Source organism: Muscardinus avellanarius, assembly GCF_963383645.1.
Source record: "Muscardinus avellanarius genome assembly, chromosome: 10".
In the NCBI taxonomy this organism is placed as follows: Eukaryota; Metazoa; Chordata; class Mammalia; order Rodentia; family Gliridae; genus Muscardinus; species Muscardinus avellanarius.
The window spans coordinates 10,788,037-10,809,530 of NC_137796.1; the positions used below are offsets into that span (position 1 = coordinate 10,788,037).

Sequence of the window (21,494 nt, forward strand, 5' to 3'; positions counted from 1 at the left end):
TAGTAGATACACAAAATATTTGATTCCATACATAAGATTTAAAAATGAGCCAGATGTACCAGCAAACACTTGTAATCCCAGTACTCAGGAGGGTAAGACAAGAGTATTACAAGTTTGAGATCAGCCCCATCAATGTAGCAAGATTCTCAGCAACCTAGCAAGACCCTGTTTCAAAACAAAAAGATAAAGAAGGCTGGGGCTATAGTTTGAAGGTAGAGTTCCCTGGCTTCAATCCCCAGTACTGAAAAAAAAAAAAGGTTAAAAATACAAGCCTATCTAGGAAAAGTAATTTAGTACTATGTAAAGATTATGTGCACTTTTTTTTAAAATTTGGAACAGGGTCTCTTAAACCAGCGGGGCTGGATCCTCTGGTCTCCGCCTCCCAAGCATGGGGATTACAAGCGTGCACCACCACGCCCGGCCCGAGATTATGAGAACTTTTTAAAAGTAATTGATTTGCTAAATTTTTAACTTATCTCATTAAAGGTACAGCCTTTTAAAAAGAACAGACTTAAAGCTTAGCCATGTCAAAAAGGAAAAAAATAGAATCTGAAGTGAGCCACGTCATGATAGGAAGTAACCACATGGTCTTAGAAATATGTAGGTAGTACTTTGTATTAAATGCGTATTTATACATGGGATTTGTCTAGTTTGATTAAATTCCTGCTCCCCTAAAATTTTTTATGTAACACCTTTTTTACATAAAAATAAATAAATAAATAAATAAATAAATAAATAAGAGCCAAGTGTGGTGGTACACACCTGTAATCCCAGTAGTCGGGAGGCTGAGACAGGAGGATCACAGATTCAAGGCCTCAGCAACTTAGACTCTCAGCAACCGAGCAGAAACCTGTTCCAAATAAAAAAAATTAAAAGGGCTGAGGGTGTAGCCTGGATGTAGAATGTCCCTGGGTAAAAGAAAAAGAACAGACATAGCAGCCTAGTGGTTTACCAGAGTTGGGAAGAATTAAGGGGAGACAGTGGCTAGAAGTCTTTCTTTAAAGTAAAAGCATTGTTAAAATACTGAAATGCTGATTTTATGAGTCAAGTTCATCTTCTAAATATTTATGGATCAGGGAGGGTGGGAGAAGTATTGGAAAGTAAAATTATCAAATTCCATTTGTATGTATAGACTAATATGCCACAATGAAACCCACCAGTCTACATAATCAATATGCACCAGTAAAAAGAAAAAAAAATTAAATAGTTATAAAGTATTTAAAACAAGTTGAAAAATATAGATTTCTCAACAGAAATAAAACTCTAAAAATAATTACATGCTGCATTATTGGAACACAAAAACCTATATATTGGTTTTATAATTCACTGGTTCCTCTTTTTAGCGCTTCTATTATTGTTTTCAATTAATTTATGAACCTCAGGAGAAATCCATATAAGCAAAATGAAAATAAAGAAAATGAAATCTGGCCGAAGATAATTACAGTTTGTGGGTTTTCAGATCCGTATGTTAGAGAACAGAGTTGATCATAGATGTTTGCAGAAAGTAAAACCCCTCCCTCTCCAACTCTCACACAGTCCCAAGGCTGGCTGGCCAATATGGCTTAGGAAGGTAGCACAAATTGTCCTTGTCATCAAATAAATTTGCAAACAGCCTCTAAAAAAGCTGTGTCTTTGTGGCATTCTTATTAGTTTTAGGTCAAATTGTTTTGATATTCAGAGCAAAGGTGAAGTATTTGTATATACTTTAAGTATTCATACACACACACACACACACACACACAAACACACAAACACACATGGTTTGTTTTAGAAAAAGCTAGAAGTAAAAGAATATATAAAATGGTCAATGTTGTGGTCAGATATAGAGCAAAGCCTACAGAACTCAAGGTGGACACGGTTAAGTAGTGAGGGCTGTAATCTCATCAGTAGATAAATTCCTTGGGATGGATTTATCTTGGCGGTCACCTAGGCTGGTCCCTGCTCTTTCCCTCTTCCAGCCTCCATGATGGCAGGAGCAAAGTCTTGTGTTCTCATTTCTCTTTCTCTCTCCTCTCCTCTCCTCTCCTCTCCTCTCCTCTCCTCTCCTCTCCTCTCCTCTCCTCTTCTCTCTCTCTCTCTCTCTCTCTCTCTCTCTCTCTCTCTCTCTCCCCCCTCTCCCTCTCCCTCTTCTTCTTCTCTTCTTCTTCTTCTTCTTCTTCTTCTTCTTCTTCTTCTTCTTCTTCCTCTCTCTCCTCTCTCTCTCTCTTTCTCTCTCTCTTTCTCTCTCTCTTTCTCTCTCTCTCTTTCTCTCTCTCCCTCTCCTTCTTCTTCTTCTTCTTCTTCTTCTTCTTCTTCTTCTTCTTCTTCTTCTTCTTCTTCTTCTTCTTCTTCTTCTTCTTCTCTCCTCTCTCTTTCTCTCTCTCTTTCTCTCCCTCTTCTTCTTCTTCTTCTTCTTCTTCTTCTTCTTCTTCTTCTTCTTCTTCTTCTTCTTTCTCTCTCTCTCTCTCTCTCTCTCTCTCTCTCTCTCTCTCTCTCTCTCTCTCTCTCCCTCTCTCTCTCTCTCTCTCTCTTTCTCATCACCTTGCCCTGAGATGCGTGGTCCCTGACCCCCCATGAAATGAATCCCAAAATCTCCAGACAGAGAGCAAACAAATCATCCTTCTTCTAAAATGTATGGTCAAGTCTTGGATTAGAGCTGAGAGAACGCCTAGACGATAAATAAGATAAGTGAAGTGTATGTGCGTTTGTCATGGTATCAACCAGCAGTCCTTTCTTATGAAAATCAGAGAGAACTTGAAGAGTGTATAGCCAGGCATAGCAGCACACACCTGTAATCCCAGTACTTGGGAGGCTAAGAGAGGAGGATCATAGATTTGAGGCCATCCTGGGAAATATAGACTCTGCTCCCAATTTTTAAAAAAAGAAAAAAGTGCCGGGATATATCTCAGAAATAAAATACCAGTGAATACCAGTGGGTTCAATCTCTAGAAAATCTCTACAAAAACGTAAAACAAACAAACAAAAAGATTGTGGAGTTGTGTTAGGCACCAGAAACCTACTTTGAACCAACAATTGGTAGTATTTTAACATACGAGGGAGAGCACATTATAAATATAAGATAAATCTGGTCTACCCATGATCAATTCCTTCCATTAGCGCACATAATCATGCAATAAAATTTGAGTCCAGTTATCCATTTGAGGGGAAGGATGAGTATCAATAGATCAGTTATAACCAAATTTAGGCATACAAATGACATGAAAGAGAGTCATTTTGATTAGGGCAAAACAAAATAAATAAATGCCAAAGTGATTAAGAGTTGTTCATTGACCATACACTATTGAAAGTTTGAGGTCCTTACTTACATGGTTAAAGTCAAAATTAAATTGTTATTCAGATGACTGTCTTTTTAACACTACAAATGTATAAATATTTAATGCTTTAATTGACTGTAAGTAGAAGAGCTCCTAATATCTTTCTGTATTTGTGCATGTATAGATTTTATGGTATAGACATTAATTTTTCATTTGTTTCAGTTTTAGTTTGTTTTGTTTTACGGTGCTGGGGTTTGGACTCACGGGCATTCTACGTCTTTGCTACATTCCCACATTTACTTTATTTTTATTTTGAAATAGGGTCACACTGAGTTGCTGAGGGCCTTGCTCAATTGCTGATGTTGGCCTTAATCCTGAGATCATCCTGTCCTCCTGTCTCAGCCTCCCAAGTTCTGGAATCATAGGAATGTGCTGCTGTGCCCAGATGACATTACTGATTACAGTAAGCTTATTTATACATTGGCCATTATAGCCCATAGCAATTAGACACACAATTTTTTTCCGTACCCATATTATATTTTTCTATATTAACTAAATTGATGCGATATTCCAACAGGCTATAATGATGAAAAATAAAAACCAAATTTTTTATGATGTGCTTATTGCCTGTATAGAGGGCTTAATTCCTGTATAGAGGGCTTAATTGTAGTCTTTATATATGATCAGTTATAAACATGTACATTTTCCAAGTATACACAATGCCAAATGTGAACAGTAAATACTACTCTATGCTCACATAGTTTCTTAATACTATCGCTGGCCCGGGATAGAGGAGGTTCCCTCTCTGTTCCCCAGCATTCTCTGTCCTATTTCTTAACCTTGAACTTCTCTAGAGGCCTTCTCTAAGGAAGGCCAAAAGAGAAGAGACACTCCCGCTGCCAGGACACCTACTCACCCTCCCGCATCTTCCTCTACATTCTGCATCCTTTCCTGTTAGAATGGGTCAGCTGTTCCTAATCAGAAATGACTCTACCAAGTCTCTCCTATTGGAACCAACATGCTTTTAGTTCTCTAATCTTAGAAACTTTACCTTGAGAAAATTCTATCCCCACTTGCACTCAACGTCTCTATTTGCTTATCTTCCCACTGTTTCCTGAGTCTATCTCAGGCTTCTGTTCCCAAATAATTTCCCCAAAATGCCATCATCATGGTCACTAGCGACGTCCATACTGTTCATTCAGTCGCCCCAGTACTGGTCTTACTTCAGGTCTCAACAACTTTTAACCTGGTTGAATGTTCCCTCTCCCTTGAAACATTTTCTTCACATAGAGTCCAGGATGCCCATATTGTTTTTCCTCTCTTCCTTGGGCTGCTAGTCTCAGTCCTTCTTCTTTCTCCTCCTCATCTCCTTTCCCCACCACAGCCGGAATATTTCAAAGCCCCACCATTTATTATACTTCCTCACCCATAATAATTTACCTGTCTGTCTTGTGGCTTTAAATATGTTGATGACAAGCCAGGCATGATGATTCACACCCAGTACTTGGGAGGCTGAGATAGGGGCATCACAAGTCCAAGGCCAGCCTCAGCACATCAGAGAGACCATCAGCAACTTAGTGAGAGCCTACTTCAAAAGAGAACATAGACACAAGGGTGAACATGTAGTTCAGAGCTAGAACACCCCTAAGTTCAATCCCCAAGACCACTGAGTTAATATAATACATAAATAAATATATTGATGACAAATGAATACAGGTGTGAATCCTGGAACTCCTAAACCTACAATTCCTCATCTGTATTTGCAATGTCTCATGGCATTTCGTTCTTAATATATACCAAAACTGAACTCCTTCTCTTCCCATCATATCTGCTTGACTGCAGAAGCAATCTTCCCCATTTCAATCAGCGCCTTTCTATCCTTCTACTTGATGATGAGACCAGTCGCTCTTGTGTGCTTCTTGACTTTTCCGTTTGTAACTAACATCAATTCATCTGCGAATCTTATTGGCCTCTCTTGAAACTCTCCAAATATCATAACATTCACCTCATGCCCAGGAGTCAAGCCACCACTCTTTCACCAGGTTAAGAATATCACATCACTTAGCATAATGTCCTCCAGTTCCATCTATTTCCCTGTAAATGTCATAATCGTGTTTTTCTTTATGGCTAAGCAAAATTCCATTGTGTACATATCCCATAGTTTTGTAATCCATTCATCTCTTGATGGACGTCTTGACTGGTTCCATAGTTTGGCAATGGTGAATTGTGCAGCTATTAACATAGATACACATGCATTGGTTTGGTACTTCTGATTCCTTTCTTTTGGGTAGATTCCCAGAAATGGTATTGCTGGATCTCTAAAATGCAGGAGCTCGGGAGAAAATGGGTCATAGGAGGAAATCTAGACAAAGAAGGAGATACTATAGATAAGCAAATAAGGCGACCTACCTGAGGGGAAGGGAGGGGGAAGAAGGAAATCCTCAATTCTACATGATGTACTTTAACAAATTTATCAGTGTAAATCACAAAGCCAAACATGAGAAGGAGGGAGGGAGAGGGAGTTGGGTGGGAATTGGGTACGGGCCAATTGAGTGATGTGTACATGTATGTCTCCACCATCTTGTATCCCATTAAGATGTACGACTACAATGCACCAATAAAAACTTCAAAAAAGAATATGGCCTCATACTTGACCTCCTTGCTGTGACCTTACCCTGTTCAATATCACTAACTATATGAGTAAAATCAGACCATTCCTCGACTCAAAACTCTATAGTGCTCTCCAATCTCACTGAAGTTAAAAAACTCAGACTTTCCAAAATTCTTCCATAATCTGACAACCAGGCTTCCTTCTGACTTCTCTAATTCTTCCCTTGATCATTGTGCTACAAAAACTCGGACCACCTGGATGCTCCATAAACATGCCTGCTACATTGGCATCTCCATATTGTCATTCTGGCTTCTCGAACTTTAGTAGTCTTTTAGAGATAAACGCATGCCTAGCTCCATATTTCCTTCAGATCTTTATTAGAATGTCATCGTCTTAGCAAACCTAAATGATCATCATGCTTAATAATGCCCCCTTCTGCATCAATTTTATTTTTCACAGCTCTTATTAGAATCTATTTTGCCATATATTTTACTTATTTGCTCATTTTATTTATTTGCTTATTTGCTCTCTAAGAAGATATAAGCACCAAGAACAACCAAAAATACAGAATTTTTGTAATTTTGTTCATTGTGTGCTTGCGTGCTTCTCTCTCTCTCTCTCTCTCTCTCTCTCTCATACACACACACACACACACACACACACACACACACACACACACCTCAGTTTACTGCAATGTAAGGAATCAAAAAATCTATTGATTAAAATTATAAAATTGTCTTTATTATCATAGCCATTAGAAAGCTTAGAATAATTCCAGTGTGGATCTATTATAGCACTCCCAAATAGCCAAAATTTTTGTTAAACAAATGGGAAGAAGGAGAAAAATATGAAAAGAGAGAAGAGAGGAGAAAGAAGGAAGAGGATGGAATAACCCAGTGGAGAAAGAAAAGCCGGTAAGATAAAATGTAATATAAAAATTAAAATAAAAAAAGTCTAAGTGGTCGAGTGGTAGAGGATTTGCAGGCAAAGTGGAGCTAACAAAATTTTATTTATTACCTGCTTATCTTTTAAAATGGAATTGATCCTTACTTTTTTAAATGGCTTATATGTTGGCTGCCAAATGGAAGAGAAGTCTGTCAAATGGAAGAGAAATTAAGCAAATCAGTAGTCAATATCTTTTTTTTCTAGTCTGTGCATCTAACTTCTGCAAAGTTATTTATTGCCTACATGCATCTTTGATTATTTAATGCATTCTGGGCAGCTGTGATTTCTCAGACAGCTATCCTAGTCAATGCAGAGAAAACCAAGAAACTAATTTCAATGACACAAGCATTTCTTAGAAAAAGAAACTTGGAACAATTTTCCCTAACTTTGTAGATTTTAGAGGTGCTCTGATTAACGGCAGAACTTCAACACAAGAACTGAAAAGATCCACATTTAATAAAATGGGCTGAAAAATGTACTGTCAAAGGGATTTAAAACACCGACTCTTCAGATTAACAGAGAAAAGAGATTTAAAATATGTTTGCAACAACTTTGAAATGTATACTGTATGTACCTCTCACCATATCATATTTCACCATATTTCAGGGAAAAAAAAAAACAATACCAGCTGGGCATGGTGACACACACACACCTATAATTCTACTAATTGAGAGGCTGAGACAGGAGGACTTCAGGTTTGAAGCCAGCCTCAGCAACTAAGAAAGGCCCTTCAAAATTAGTGAAACCCTGTTTCAAAATAAAACAGGGCTGGGGAATAACTCGAATAAAACAGGGCTGGGGAATAACTCGAATAAAACAGGGCTGGCGAATAACTTGAAGGTAGAATGTCTCTGAGTTCAATTGCCAGTACCACAAAATAATAATAATAATAATAATAATAATAATAATAATAATAATTAATGATTATATTATTAATCATTAATTATTATATTATTATACCACAAAATAATAATAATAATTATTATTATTATTATTATTATTATTATTTCACCAAAATGCACAGCACTCAGATGCATCCTTAATAAATTATGACCTTTAAGGATCATATTCCTTCAAATATTCAAACACAAAATTCAAATCGCCTACAAGGTGGAAAAATCCACTTGGCCTGCGATATCTGCACAGTATTCAATACCTGCAGATAAATGAGGGCTGTCCGTGGATTTCTAAGGAAAAGAAACTGCATCCAGCCTAGTGTACTTTATTCAGCATTGAGGAAGCCACCATTTGCAAGTCTGAAAGAATTCTGAGAATAAATCATACAAGAGCCCTTTGGGGGGAGAAATAATTGGACACAAAACCTGTTCCATAATGAAATCTGGCCAACCAAAAAGACACATAGAAGAGCTCTGGAAGACAAGGTGCCTGTTCCTTTTAGTGCAGATGAATTAGGATTACTGAACAAACATGACCCAAACATACACTGGTTCCTAAAGAGGTTAAACAGAGGGTAACGACAGAACCCAGAAATTGCACCCCGAGGCCGATACTCAAAACCTGTGTCCACACAATGACTTCTACGTGGGCAGTGACAGCAGCCTCTGCCATAATATTCCCCAGAGTGGAACCAGCTCGACTGTCTGTTGACTGATGACTGAACAAGACGCTGTATCATCTACACGAGGAAATACTATTTGATCATAAGAAGAAGGAAGCAAGTGTCTGCTACCTGCTTCCACATGGATGAAACTTAGCAAAAGAAAATCAAAGAAGCCAGGCATAAATGGCCAGGCATCCTGTATTTTTATCTGGAGGAAATATCCAGAATAAGCAATTCTGAAGGGACAGAGATGTAAAGAAGGTAAAGGTTGAAATAATGCTGTGTACATATATTAAATTGCCAATGCTGATCTCAAAGGCAGGTAGAGACAAAGGAGAGAAGAGATAGGACCCAGAGGGAAATTCTCCAGCTACTGGGTGCACGTGCATTCCTATCATCGTATACCTCGGTATGATGTATATTTACTATGCACCAATAAAAGTATAAAAAAGGTAAGAGTCACGGTTGCCTAGGACTGGGGTGGAGATAGGAGGGAAATTGGGACTGTCTGCTACATGGGAATAGGTTTATTTTGGGGATAATGTAAAAGTTCTCAAACTGATTATGGCCATGCTTATTTAACTCTGTGGAAGATGCTAAAATGATTAGATAAACTAGGATCAAAGTGAACATCTTAAAAGGGTGAATGTTAAGGCATGTGAATTTTATCTCAAGGAAGCAGCTATCAAAAACAAAAACAAAATATGTTTAAACCAGCCGAGTTTGTTACTGAATCTTAAGGCAACAATTCTTCTCTCAAACGCATGCAAACCCAGGAAATGAAACACTCACAAATCTTTCTAGAGAAAGGGGGGAGAAGGAAAATGTCAACTTCCTGACGATGAAATCGAAGAAGAAATAAATCAAAGTAAAAAAATTCTAGAATAGGTGTAAACTCAGCAAGTGCTGTGTGCATGTGTGCTCCATCAGTCTGAACTACATTATGACCTGAGACTAAAACACACTAATAAAAGTATAAAAAATACCTAGAATAGATTCTGATAATAGGATGAGGGTTAACATTTAAAAATAACTATAAACATAAGAGCATAACTAGCAAGAGCTGATTAGTAATAATAATTCTTTTCAAATTAGCAAACAAGAAAGCAGAGTAAAATAAGCCATGAAATAATATTTTCTCCAAGAAGTAGAAAGTGTTTCAGCTTTATAAAGGAACTGTGTCATTGAAACAGTGAACTTTAATATTAAGTAAAATCATGTTCTTATTTGAAAGCACTTTTACTGCCACAATCCAAGTATATTGAAGATAAATGGCTCAGATGGAGCTAGATGTTCCTTGTACTCTGTGTATTTTTAAGAATCAGTCTTTCAATATAAATTCCTTTCATTAAAAGTATATATTTGCTTATTTAATTGCTTATGCAATCAATAACTTAATTCTTGCTTCTTACTAATAATTCATTGGCTATAGGTGTCTTCAGATGTATCTGATAAATCGTTCTCATCTCTTATAAACTGCTATTTATTGATTATCTTTCATGTAATGGGTAATGTACTAGGTGCCAGGAACACAAAAATAAATGAGTAATGGCACTCCACTCTTGAGGGGCTCAAAAATAATTAAAAGCCAGTAGAGAAATGTATCTTGGTAATAGGTACAATATTTCTTCTCAGAAAGAATACAGAAAGACTATGTCTTTTAGATATCGACAGAAGGCTTCATCAGAGAAAGGTTTTAATCTGAGCAGGAAGAGGTTCAGTAAGAGAATTGGGGAGATTTCATAGATGAAGAAGATGGAAAATAAAATGGAGCTGGATACCCTCTTGGGCCAGAAATTTTCTCTGTGCTTCAAGATGCACAGACAGATATCCCTATAGCTGTTGTCTACCTGCATGTCAAGAGAATCATCTCATCCCACGTGTGAATCCTGGACTTCTGATACTGCCCCTTAGCATCGGAAGGAGTTCTGGAGAAAAGACAACCAGGGCTGGAACACAATGTTAGCCACTACCTCAGTACTCCTGGCCCACATCAGTCCAAACTCTCTGCTGGTCTAGAGCTGTGGCTCCCACGCTGTCTTTAGAGAAGAATGTGCTTTGTTCTTCTCTTTTCCTAATCTATCATGAACTGACGTGCTTTTGTAAAAATAGAGGAAAATAAATTGCTGGAATAATGGAATGAGAAAAACAACAGCATACAAAATACCATCCCTAGCCCATTTTTAAAAATGCTTTTATTGATACATTGTAGTCTTACATCATAATGCACTTCATCATGATAGTGACATACATGCACATAGCACTGGGTGAATATTCCTCCCCAGCTCCCTTCCCTCACCCTCCCCTTCCCCATACAAGATACTGCAACTGGCACTGGCATTCTTGCATAGGTATACAATGTCAATAAAAGGTTTCCTTCATTAATTATCCACCTCCCCTTCCTAAATCACCTCCACTGCTCCACTAGGGTTTATTCTCCATTTTCTGAAGTTCCTCTTAAACTCTGATTAGTCCCTAGCCCCTGCATATGAGAGAAAACATATGATCCTTCACTTTCTGTGACAGGCTAATCTCACCTAAAATAACATTCTCCAGTTCCATCCATTTTCCTGAAAATGACATAATTTTGTTCTTTTTTGTTGCTGAGCAGAATTCCATTGTGTGTATGACCCATCATTTTATAGTCTATGCTGAGCCCATTTTTTTTTTTAACTAGGACTATGTTCAACAGACAGAAATCACTCTGTGTTATTGACATAAATGATTTTAAAAACGAACTCTGGATTTCTGTACCAACATCCTCTCTGACTGGTAACACAGAATTGCCATATGGGAGCCAAACTGTGAACCATACTGGCCCAGGGCAGTGCTAAACATTACCTAGAGGCTTGATAGAAATGTCCCTACCACACCCCCTGCATCAGTTCCTATGGGGATATGCTGCAGATACCTAAGTTATAACAAGCTCCCTGGTGGGTCTTTCCTTCCTCCCTCCCTCCCTCCCTTCCTCTATTCCTTCTTTTCTAACTTTCTGGTACTTTTATCGGTACATTATAATTATACCAACACACATGCACATATCACCTGTATTTCTTTGGGCCTCCCATTTCCTGCTCCTGCGTCTTACTCCCTGCACATGTTAATGAGGTTGTGAGTAATACTTCCATATTTAGACTTGGCATTATGTGAACTGTTTCCTCTCTCAATCTTCCATTCTCCCCGTCTCTTCTCCCTCCCCCATGCCCCTTCCAATATTTTATTGTTATTGCTCTTTGTTTATTTCAAGTCCCTTTTATTTCCTACTTTCTCTCTAGTTTCCACATATGAGGGAAACCCTGTAACCCTTGACTTTCTGAGAGTGGTTGATCTCACTTAACGTAATATTCTCCGTTCTCATTCATTTTGTTTTCTTGGAACAGAGATGCTCTATCACTATATACCCATCTCTTTTAGTTTATTTTGAGACAGGCTTTTACCAAGTTGCTCTGATGGCCTTGAACTCAAAAATCCTTCTGCCTCAGTATCCCTAGTAGCTGAGATTACAGGCATATACCACCACACCCATCTCCAGGTGATTCTGATGCGTTCTGAAATGGAGAGATCTTTGATCTAGAAGACTTTTGATGATATCCCCCAAACAAAGATATACCTACTTCCTCTAGGAGCCTGGGTAGATATGAAATTACCTTCTTACCACCTTCATGCTTTCTGATAAGCTCAGATTTATCCCCTTGATTCTCTCCTTCGATCCTTTTGTGTCTAAAGTTAATATAAGTAACAAACAGCTTTTGAAAATTGTGAATAAAGTCACTATAAACCTTTTCACCCAGGTTTTTCATTTCTCTTGGATAAAGTCTTAAGAGGGGAAATTGCTGAGACATAAGGGATACGTTATGCTGTACATCAGAAGGAGCTGCCGAACTATTTTCCAAGGAGGTCTAGCACTTTACATTTGTAGCAGCAATGCATGAGGGGGCCAGTTGCACTGTATCTTCACAAGTACTTGGTATAGTCAGTTGTTATAGACACAGAATATTTTCTGAAGAGCTCATGTATTAAGGTTCAAAGTTGAGGTAAGTTAGTTATGAAGGCTGTAATATCATCAATGGATAAATTCCTTTTAATGGATTTACTGAGTGGCAACCTATGCAGGTTGCCTGTGGCTAGAGAGGGCAAGTCCCTGGTGGTGTGGCCTTAGAAATTATGCTCTTGTCTTTGAATCCCCTTGTTTGCCAGCTCTCTCTGCTTCTGGCCTCTGTGATGTGAGAGCAGAGCCCTTGATCACCCTCTCTGCTTCCCACCACTGTGCTCTGAGTCCACAGACCTGGCCGCACATGGACTGAAGCTTGAATCCCCAAAAACTGTGAGCAAATATATATTTCTTCTTCTAAACTGTGTGGTCAGTTGTTTTGGATTACAGCAATGAGACTCTCGTTTGAGACATCAGTTATTTTGTTATTATCATATTTTTATAATTTTACCCATTCTAAAAATTATACATCAATATCTCAATATGGTAAAATTGTCACCCCTCTAATGACCTATGATGTTCGAAGATCTTTGTATATGCTTATTTAAAACTCATATATATTTCCCCAATGAAGGAAAAAATGTACAAATTTATGTACAAATCTTTTGTCCATTTTTTAATTTGATTCCTTTTTATTATTGCACTATGACAGAGTTATTTATATATTCTGGATACTAGCCTTCATAAAGTATGTATTTTCAAGTATTTTCTCCAATTGTGCATCTTTTCATTTTCTGGACAGAAACATTTTATTTTATTTATTTATTTTTGGTGGTACTTGGGTTCCTGGAAACCCTTCTATTTCCGGGCTACACTCCCAGACCTATTTTATATTTTTTATTTGGAAACAGGGTCTCTTAAGCCAGCGAGGCTGGCTCTGAACCAGTGTGATCCTCCTGTCTCCACCTCCCAAGCGCGGGGATTACAAGTGTGCGCCACCATGATCGGCATGAACAGAAACATTTTAAAAGCAGCTTTTGGTTTGGGTGAAACCCAATTTATCATTTTTTATTTTATTTTATGGATTGTGCTCTTCGTGTTATATATAAGAAATTTTTATTTGCTTAGAGAAGCCTTATAGTTTGCGGTTTTACATTAAAGTCTTTGATGAATCCTGAGTTAATTGTGTCTACTTGGAATCTACTTTGAAGTACACTTTCTGATTCCTTTTTCCTTTTTCTATCTTTCCTTTTTGCAAATGGATTCTGATTGTTCGAGCACTCTGTCTTGAAAAAGACAATCCTTTCACCATTGAGTTGCCACACAGCTTTGTCAAAAATCATTCAGCCATGCATATGTAGGTCTATTTCTGGGCTCTCTCTTCTGTTCTATTAACCTATTCATCTACCTTGGTGTCGACAGTGCCCCGCCTTGAATATTGTAGCATTAGTGTGTCTTAAACCACATAGTGTAAGTCTCAAGCTTTGCTTTTAGCTCTCAAAATATTGTAGCTATCTTAGTCTCTTTGCTTTTCCAAATGCATTTAGAATAAGCATGTCAGTCTCTACAAAGACAAACACACACAAAAAAAAACCAAAAACAAAACAAAACAAAAAATCCTGCTACATCTTGATTGGGAGTATATTCAATCTATCTATCAATGTGAGTGATAGACATCTTGACATCAAGTCTTTTAAATCCATTGTATGATCTTTTTATTTAGTTTTTTAAAAGTTTCACATTAGTGTCTTAATACTTTCATTATATTTCTACCAAAGTATTTCATATTTAGTAGTATCATATGATACTACTAAAAACGGAACTTTTAAAAGTTCATTTTACATTTTTATTAGCCTAAAGAAATACACTTTTGCATACCAACCATCATCCTTGTTTCTTTGATAAATTTGCATTTCCTTTATGAATTCTATGGGATTTTCTACCTAAAAAGTCATGTGGTCTTCCTTTCTGACTTACATGCCTCAGATTTCCTTTCTTGACTTTTATGTGCTGGAATTGCCAACATAATGTTGAATAGAAGTGGTAAGAACAGATATTCTCACCCTGATTCTGAGTTTAGGGGAAAACATTAGAGTTCTTAACTACTTAGTATGTTATCAGCTATTAAATTCTACCAAATGTCTTTTATAGCAATGAGAGAGTTTTCTCCACTTCTTAGTTTGCTTAGTTTTGATAAAAAAAAAAACATAGGATGTTGAATTCCATTACTTTTCCTATAGCTACTGAAAAGGTTTATTTTCATATTTACAAATTAATTAAGGATAATACTAATAAGTTTTTAAGTCTGCAGTCCAACTTTAAAAGGCAATTTTGGGGTTTGGGATGTAGCTCAGTGTATATCTAGTATGTGCCAGACCCAGCTTCGATCACCAGTACCATAGAAGCGTGGGGTTAAAAAAAGACAGCTTCACCATTACTACTCATTGGCCTTGTCAGAAAATACCTGACAATTATTATTTATAACTTTAAACATCAACAATAACAGCAGTTATAACACAGAATCTTATACCCATCTACGTAACAAATGGAAAACAAAAAGCATTTGGAAGAAAATGTCATCAATAATCAGGGTTAAGTTCTTATCTGCTACCAGCAGGTCTCATACTCATTTTTTATTTATGTGCCTTTTTTTCTAGTGTGTTTTTGTAGCCCTCCCCTATTAAAAAAAACACAGCTAGACATAAAATTTCTAACATCTTCAGTTTGTATGAGAAAATGAAAAAGCTATTTATTTTATTCTTACCTGCTTTTTTTTCTATTCAAAGAAAAATTTTAAATATCTTCTGTGAGTCAGTGACACTGAACAATTATATTCAAATCAGAAAGCCAGAGGCCATCCACCAACCTTTCATTCTCAGCTTTCCATCCAGACCATCTGGAATTTGCCTCTCCAGTGAGTCCCTTCTCAAGCCCCATGCCAACCTTTGCCTAGTTCTTGCCATTAGCATCTTCCTCATTTAACATCAAAGGTCACTTTACTGGTCTCTAGGTTTATATCTGCAGGCTTTCAATTGAATCACAAGAATTAAATTATTTTCAGCCTTAAATTATTCAATGCCCAGTCCTGAAATCTTCTCCATAATGTCCACCCACCTCTCTGCTTAAGTGCAGGGTCCTGTAGCTGTGACCCCCATGCCTGCCCAGTGTACCTTGACTGGAAAAAATGTCCCCAGGGCTTTGAACCTTAAGGAGCACAGCCTCCCCATATAGAGAAAATGGGCATTAACTGTTCTGTAGTCAATGATTTTCTGAGTGAGAAAAGAATAAAAAATCCTTTTTTTTAAAAATAGTTTGTATGACTTGGTGTGAGGATGGGCCTTTTTTTGTGTGTGTGTGGTACTAGGGGTGGAACCCAGAGGCTTTCTACCTCTGGGCTATACTCCTAGACCCATTTTATATTTTATTTTGAAACAAGATCTCACTAAGTTGCTGAGAGCCTCACTAAGTAGCTGAGGCAGGCTTCGAACCTGCGTGATCCTCCTGTCTCTCAGCCTCCCAAGCGCGGGGATTACAAGCGTGCGCCACCACGCCCAGCAAGGATGGAACTTAACTCAAAAAATAAATGTAAGAAGCTGGGTGTAGTGGTGCATGCCTATAATCCCAATACTTGGGAGGCTGAGGCAGGAAAATCTGAGGTTTGAGGCCAGCCTAGACAACTTGGCAAGATCCTGTTTCAAAATAAAATATACTAAATAAAAAATAAAATAAAATAATGAAATAGACTGACTCCCCCATACACATACACTGGGTTCAATCCCTCGTTAAAAAAAAAAAAAAAAAAAAAAAAAAAGATGCGGGCGTATTCATTCGAGTCACCCCTTCATGCCACTCGGATATTGGACTGTATTTCTATTTTCTGTATTTCTCTTTCAAATAAACTTCTTTAAATCTTCAAAAAAAAGATGAAAAAGGAAGGAGGCTAGTTCCTTAATTATGTTTCTATTACTAAGTGTGAGGTTACTTAGCAGGCCTCCAAATACTCAAAGATATCTGTAAATTCTTATGTCTAATGCCATTGCCCTCTTCTCCATCTCTCCTGTCACGATGCTCAAGGCTCCAATTCTATCAGTCTGGTTATAATTGATATTTGGGGCCAGGTAATTCTTGTGGAGGGCTACCTCATCCACGGCCGTATGTTTAGCAGAATCCCTGGTAGCCCCCCCTAGATGCCAGGAGCATCCCATTCCCCACAGTCAGGACAACCAAAAAGGACTAGAGACATCGCTGAGCTTCCAAGATCCCCTTGAATGCAGAAATATCACTGTAAGGAAAAAGACTTTACATGCTTAAGTTCACAGGAGGAAGGATGGGGTAAAAGTCTCTTAGTGCTAGAATTGGTAAGACCTAGGTCAAAGCTGACTGATTCCCAGATATTGTAGCAAATGGAATGAGGAAGACCAGAAGCCAGCCAGGGTGGCTGCCATGTTAAGATCAGAGAATGCAGGGATAGGTTCCCGCAATGCATATATAAGACAACTTCTCCGCAGCCCTGCAAACTGAAAAATCATGACCCTTCGCTGGATGCATCTTAAGTTTCCAGCCTCATCTCTTGGCACATCATTTTGTTTCCTCCACGAAATAACCTACATCATCTCCATGCGATTATGTGATTGTGACGGGACAAGATGTAGAGACAATATGCATCAGAGGCGGTGGGGGTAATGGCTGAGTTTTATGCGATATATTTCTATACAGGCCAGTACCATCTTTGATTTTTAACTAGGCAACATCTATCTGCGATGTGTCTTCCTATAACTACTGAGTTGTCAGAGGCTCTCTTTTTTTATTGAGCCCCTAGAATAAAATTTTATGTTAGGGTATGTTTTTAATGTAAACAAATATTTCTTCTGTTTCCATCTTAAGTCCTGGAAACATGACAAGCATGCATAATCAGTGTATCCACCTCTAAGATAACTGATTTCAGAGCAGTTTACAATGTATACATGGTCAAATAGGTCATTTAATTATCTGCTAAAAACATTTATTTGTTTTACATTTTGAAATGTTTATATATGTGTGTGGCGAGGTGTATACTATAAACTACATTTAATTTTTTGTTTTTGTGTGTGTGTGGTACTGGGGATGGAACCCAGGGGCATTCTACCTCCAAGCTATACCCCTAGCCCAATTTTTGATTTTTTATTTTGAAAAAGGGTCTCACTGAGTTGCAAAGGGCCTCACTAAGTAGCTGAGGCTGTCTGCAAATCGCAATTCTCCTGTTTCAGCCTCCCCAAATGCTGGGATTACAAGCGTGCGCCACCACACCTGGCTTACATTTAAATTTTAAAGTTCTAGTTTAGGATGGTAGTACAGTGAATATACAAAATAGTAGTTCTCATTGGTTTAAAGTACACACTCACACATACACACACAGAAACACACACACATACGCACAGAGAAAACAGAGATTCAAAGTTAAAATATGTTTGATCAAGCTGACATTTGATTTTACTGATGTCCTAATTTAACCCCAGGCTTACCGGTAGAAAATTCACATGGTTTCTTAACAATTCTATATAGCACTGAGACTTTCCTATGTGGGTAACAATTTAGAGATTCAGGTGTGCTGGAATGTATTTATGAACCAATCAAACTGGAAATCCTGGTGATTTATGTCTCCTAAAATCCTAGAAGGGGTTACCATATTTCCACTTATCACAGGCTTTGCGTCTAATGAGGGTCCCTATCTGCTGACTCAAAGACTATTTCTGAATTTCTGACTTTATGACTTTTCATGGTAGAAGTCTGAGCAATTATCATGTGATGGATTAATTATCATGATGCTAAGGGACCTCGCTTTCCTCAGATACATTCACAAAACCTCATGACCACTTACTGTCTCCCCGGCAGAGCAGAGGTCCCAGTTTATACGCTGCTTCTGAATGCGGCCGGCCCGTGTCTGTAATCACGATCTTAGTTACTGGCAGATGTTCTTTATAAGAAAGGAATCCGGTGTCATTGGTCCTAAAGAACAGTAGCAACAACAAAATTCTGAGAATTATTCTCAGACTACTGTCATTTGCAAATGAACAATGGTCTTCATTGCATTTCAAAACCAAGGTGCTAGAAGCTAAACTTGCACATTTACAATACAGTAAATATTCAATGGCCCATAGGAGCACTTAAATATATAGCAAAATTTTAATGTCTGTCATCAAGATATAGAATATAAAATATTAGAATATAACTGGGGAACTTTAAATACAGTGAGATATTTATGTTTTGACTGAAATAGTTAATTCACAACATTTAATGTAAAGATTGAGACTATGTTTTTAGGTCTAGCATTTTTCTCTGTTTTGTTGATATTGTTGCTGTGTTTGATTTTCTTGTATGACTTCTTATAATACTACCCCCCCGCCTTTATTGCCTATCTTGGTCTATTCCACATTTTTTTGTATTCAGTATTATTTTCTCTATTCACTTTTTAGCTAAGATTTCATTTATTGTATTTTCTTGGTTTTTTTTATAAATTACTTTATCACAGTCTATTTATATTTTATGTAGTATAACAATATAAAATGTTAGAAGCTTGTTAGAGGTTAATTTATTTAACACCCTTCTACTTACATACAAATATGAGCTGCACACACATATACACCCTTTTGATTTGTGTTATTGTTGCCATATACTTTAAATTGAAACATTATATGCTTTATAGTACAATTCAAGAGTGAATTGTATTTTTGTAATTAAGAAAATAATTTAGCCAGGAGTGGTGGCGCATGCTTGTAATCCCCGAACATGGGAGGCTGAGACAGGAGGATCACACAGGCTCGAAGCCAGCCTCAGCTACTTAGTGAGGCTCTCAGCAACTTAATGAGACCCTGTTTCCAAATAAAGTATAAAATAGGTCTGGGAGTATAGCCCAGAGGTAGAAAAGCCCCTGGGTTTGACCCTCAGTACCACAAAAAAAAAAAAGAAAAGAATTTAAACCCTAGGTTTTATATCACCCAGGGAAATTTATAATTTCCAGTGTTCTTTTTCTCTTCCCTGAAAGTCTGAATTCTTATTTCTCTTTAACCTACAGAATTTCTAGGACAACTTTTTATTTTAGATGATGGACTTTGCTAGTCTAAAATTGACATTTTTTGCTGGGTATAATGGTACATGACTGTAATCCCAGTACTTGGGAGGCTTAGACAGGAGGATTGCAGATTCAAGGACAACCTCAGAAACTAGTGAGACTCTTGTCAACCTAGGAAGACCCTGTTTCAAAATAAAAAATAAAATAAGGCTGTCAGAGGCAGAGTGCCCCTGGGTTCAATCCCCAGTACCTCAAATATAAAAGTAAAAACTGACATTTGTTCTTTAATATATTTCTCATTTTTTTTGCTTAAAATTTCATCTTCACGTAGTATGATTATTTTTCCCTATGTCTCCAAACATGTTTATAACAGTTGCTTAATTTTTTTGTGTGTGTGTGTGATACTGGGGATCAAACCCAGGGGCATTCTACCTCTGAGCTACATCCTAGCCCTTTTTTTAATTCTTTATTTTGAAACAGGTTCTCACTAATTTGCAGAGCTGAAGCTGGTCTCAAACCTGTGATTCTTCCGTCTCAGCCTCACAAGTACTAGGATTACAAGTGTGCACCACCAGGCCCAGCTGTTTTAATGTTTTTGCCTGCTAATATTAGCATCGGTGACCCAAATATTGTTTGTAATAACTTTCTTAAATGCTTTTATCAGGGCACTATAATTATACATCCTAGTGAGGTCCCAAGTATTATTACAAACGTATGTGGCTTCTTTTAATTTCTTGACGTTAGTTCAAAGTTGAAATTTTCTTGGAATATTCAGCAGTTGTTATACTATTCTGGATATTACAGCTGATAAATAAAGTTTCTGGCTTTTGTTACGGTCCCTGGTGATTTCTTTTGTGTGTACATAGGAGTTAAATCACAACTTGATCACAAGAAAGTGTGGCTGATTAGCTTTACACTTCACTGGGATGGGCTCTATCTGTTTTGCCCTCAGTTTTTAATCTTCTCTCCTAGCAGAAGAATATAGCCTTTTCTGCAAAGTCATGGTCCTTCTGTTAGTTCTATGGAACACTGAAGGGTTTACAAAGCCCACCTCAATCAGAGATTGAGACTTAAATTCCATCACTCCTCTGATAGTGACCTCAAAAAAAGCTCTGTACAGATTGTTCAGATTCCTGGTACAGCTCTCTGCTTGGTCCTAAAAGTCTCCCCTACAATTTCAAGAGGAAGTTGAGTAGGCTCTGAGGGGTATTTATACCATGGGCTTGCCAAAGTGGCCATCTTCTTTCTGGAAAATTCCCTTTTCTTTCAATTTCCAGTTATTCTGTCATCCCCAAACTTTGTCCTCTGATACCTTAAGGCCCACCCCCACTTAAAAATCGACTCTTCCCTTCGAGTTCTAGGTATCTGATAGCACGTGATATAATGAGCGCCCCCAAGGGGAAAAAAACATTTAAATATACATCTCACTCATTTGACTTCCCTCCTTCCACACTAACGTGGCAGTTTCTGTCCACTTTTGGTCTCTCTCCTTGTATATCAAGTACTCATTTTTTAAAATAATTTTTCTGGGTTCAAAAGAAAATTATCTGAATAAGGTTAGTGCTACACAAGCTACTTGACAATTAGGAAAATATAAAGTGAGAAATCTAAAACTTTTCTTTTTAAAGTTGGTTTTAATTAACAACATGTAATTAAATATAATTTTAACCAAGGAGGCATTAGGGTGTTAATATTGATTAGGGGTTAATTTTTCATTGTTAAACATAAGCTACTGCCATTTTTTATACATGTAAAATGCAATGTTGCTGTGCAGGTAATTTCTGTGACTCTACAGAGAAAAAAAAAAAAAAAGAGTGGCTTCCAAATGGAGAAAGTTTGAAAAAGTAGACCCAATATTCTTCCAAAACAAACATGCAATATAAAAGGTTTTCATGATTATATGATATAATCTTGATGTCTGACAAGAAAGTAAGACTCAAGACAACTCAAACTTAATTCATGTCTTGAGTTCAAGTCACAATGATCACTGGAATTAATGTACAGCCGAAAAGCAAATTAATCGCATTTATACCCAAATTAACTATTACTATATTTTTTAAATTTTTTATTGGTGTATTATGTTCATACATCATACTGGGGTAAAAAACTTGTGTGTACATACATGTACACATCACTGATTTAAC

General features: G+C 37.3%; 1 protein-coding gene across 6 annotated transcripts in view; it reads right to left on the reverse strand.

Annotated features, from left to right (window-relative positions):
* Positions 1–21,494, reverse strand: part of CNTNAP4 (contactin associated protein family member 4) — a gene marked incomplete at both ends in the record, with an annotated part of 302,761 nt that overhangs the window by 54,238 nt on the left and 227,029 nt on the right. For all 6 annotated transcript variants that reach the window (XM_080702913.1, XM_080702914.1, XM_080702915.1 and 3 more), the window contains one exon: positions 18,160–18,287. In XM_080702913.1, coding sequence (XP_080559039.1) covers positions 18,160–18,287 — 128 coding nt within the window. The remainder of the gene's footprint in view (positions 1–18,159; positions 18,288–21,494) is intronic.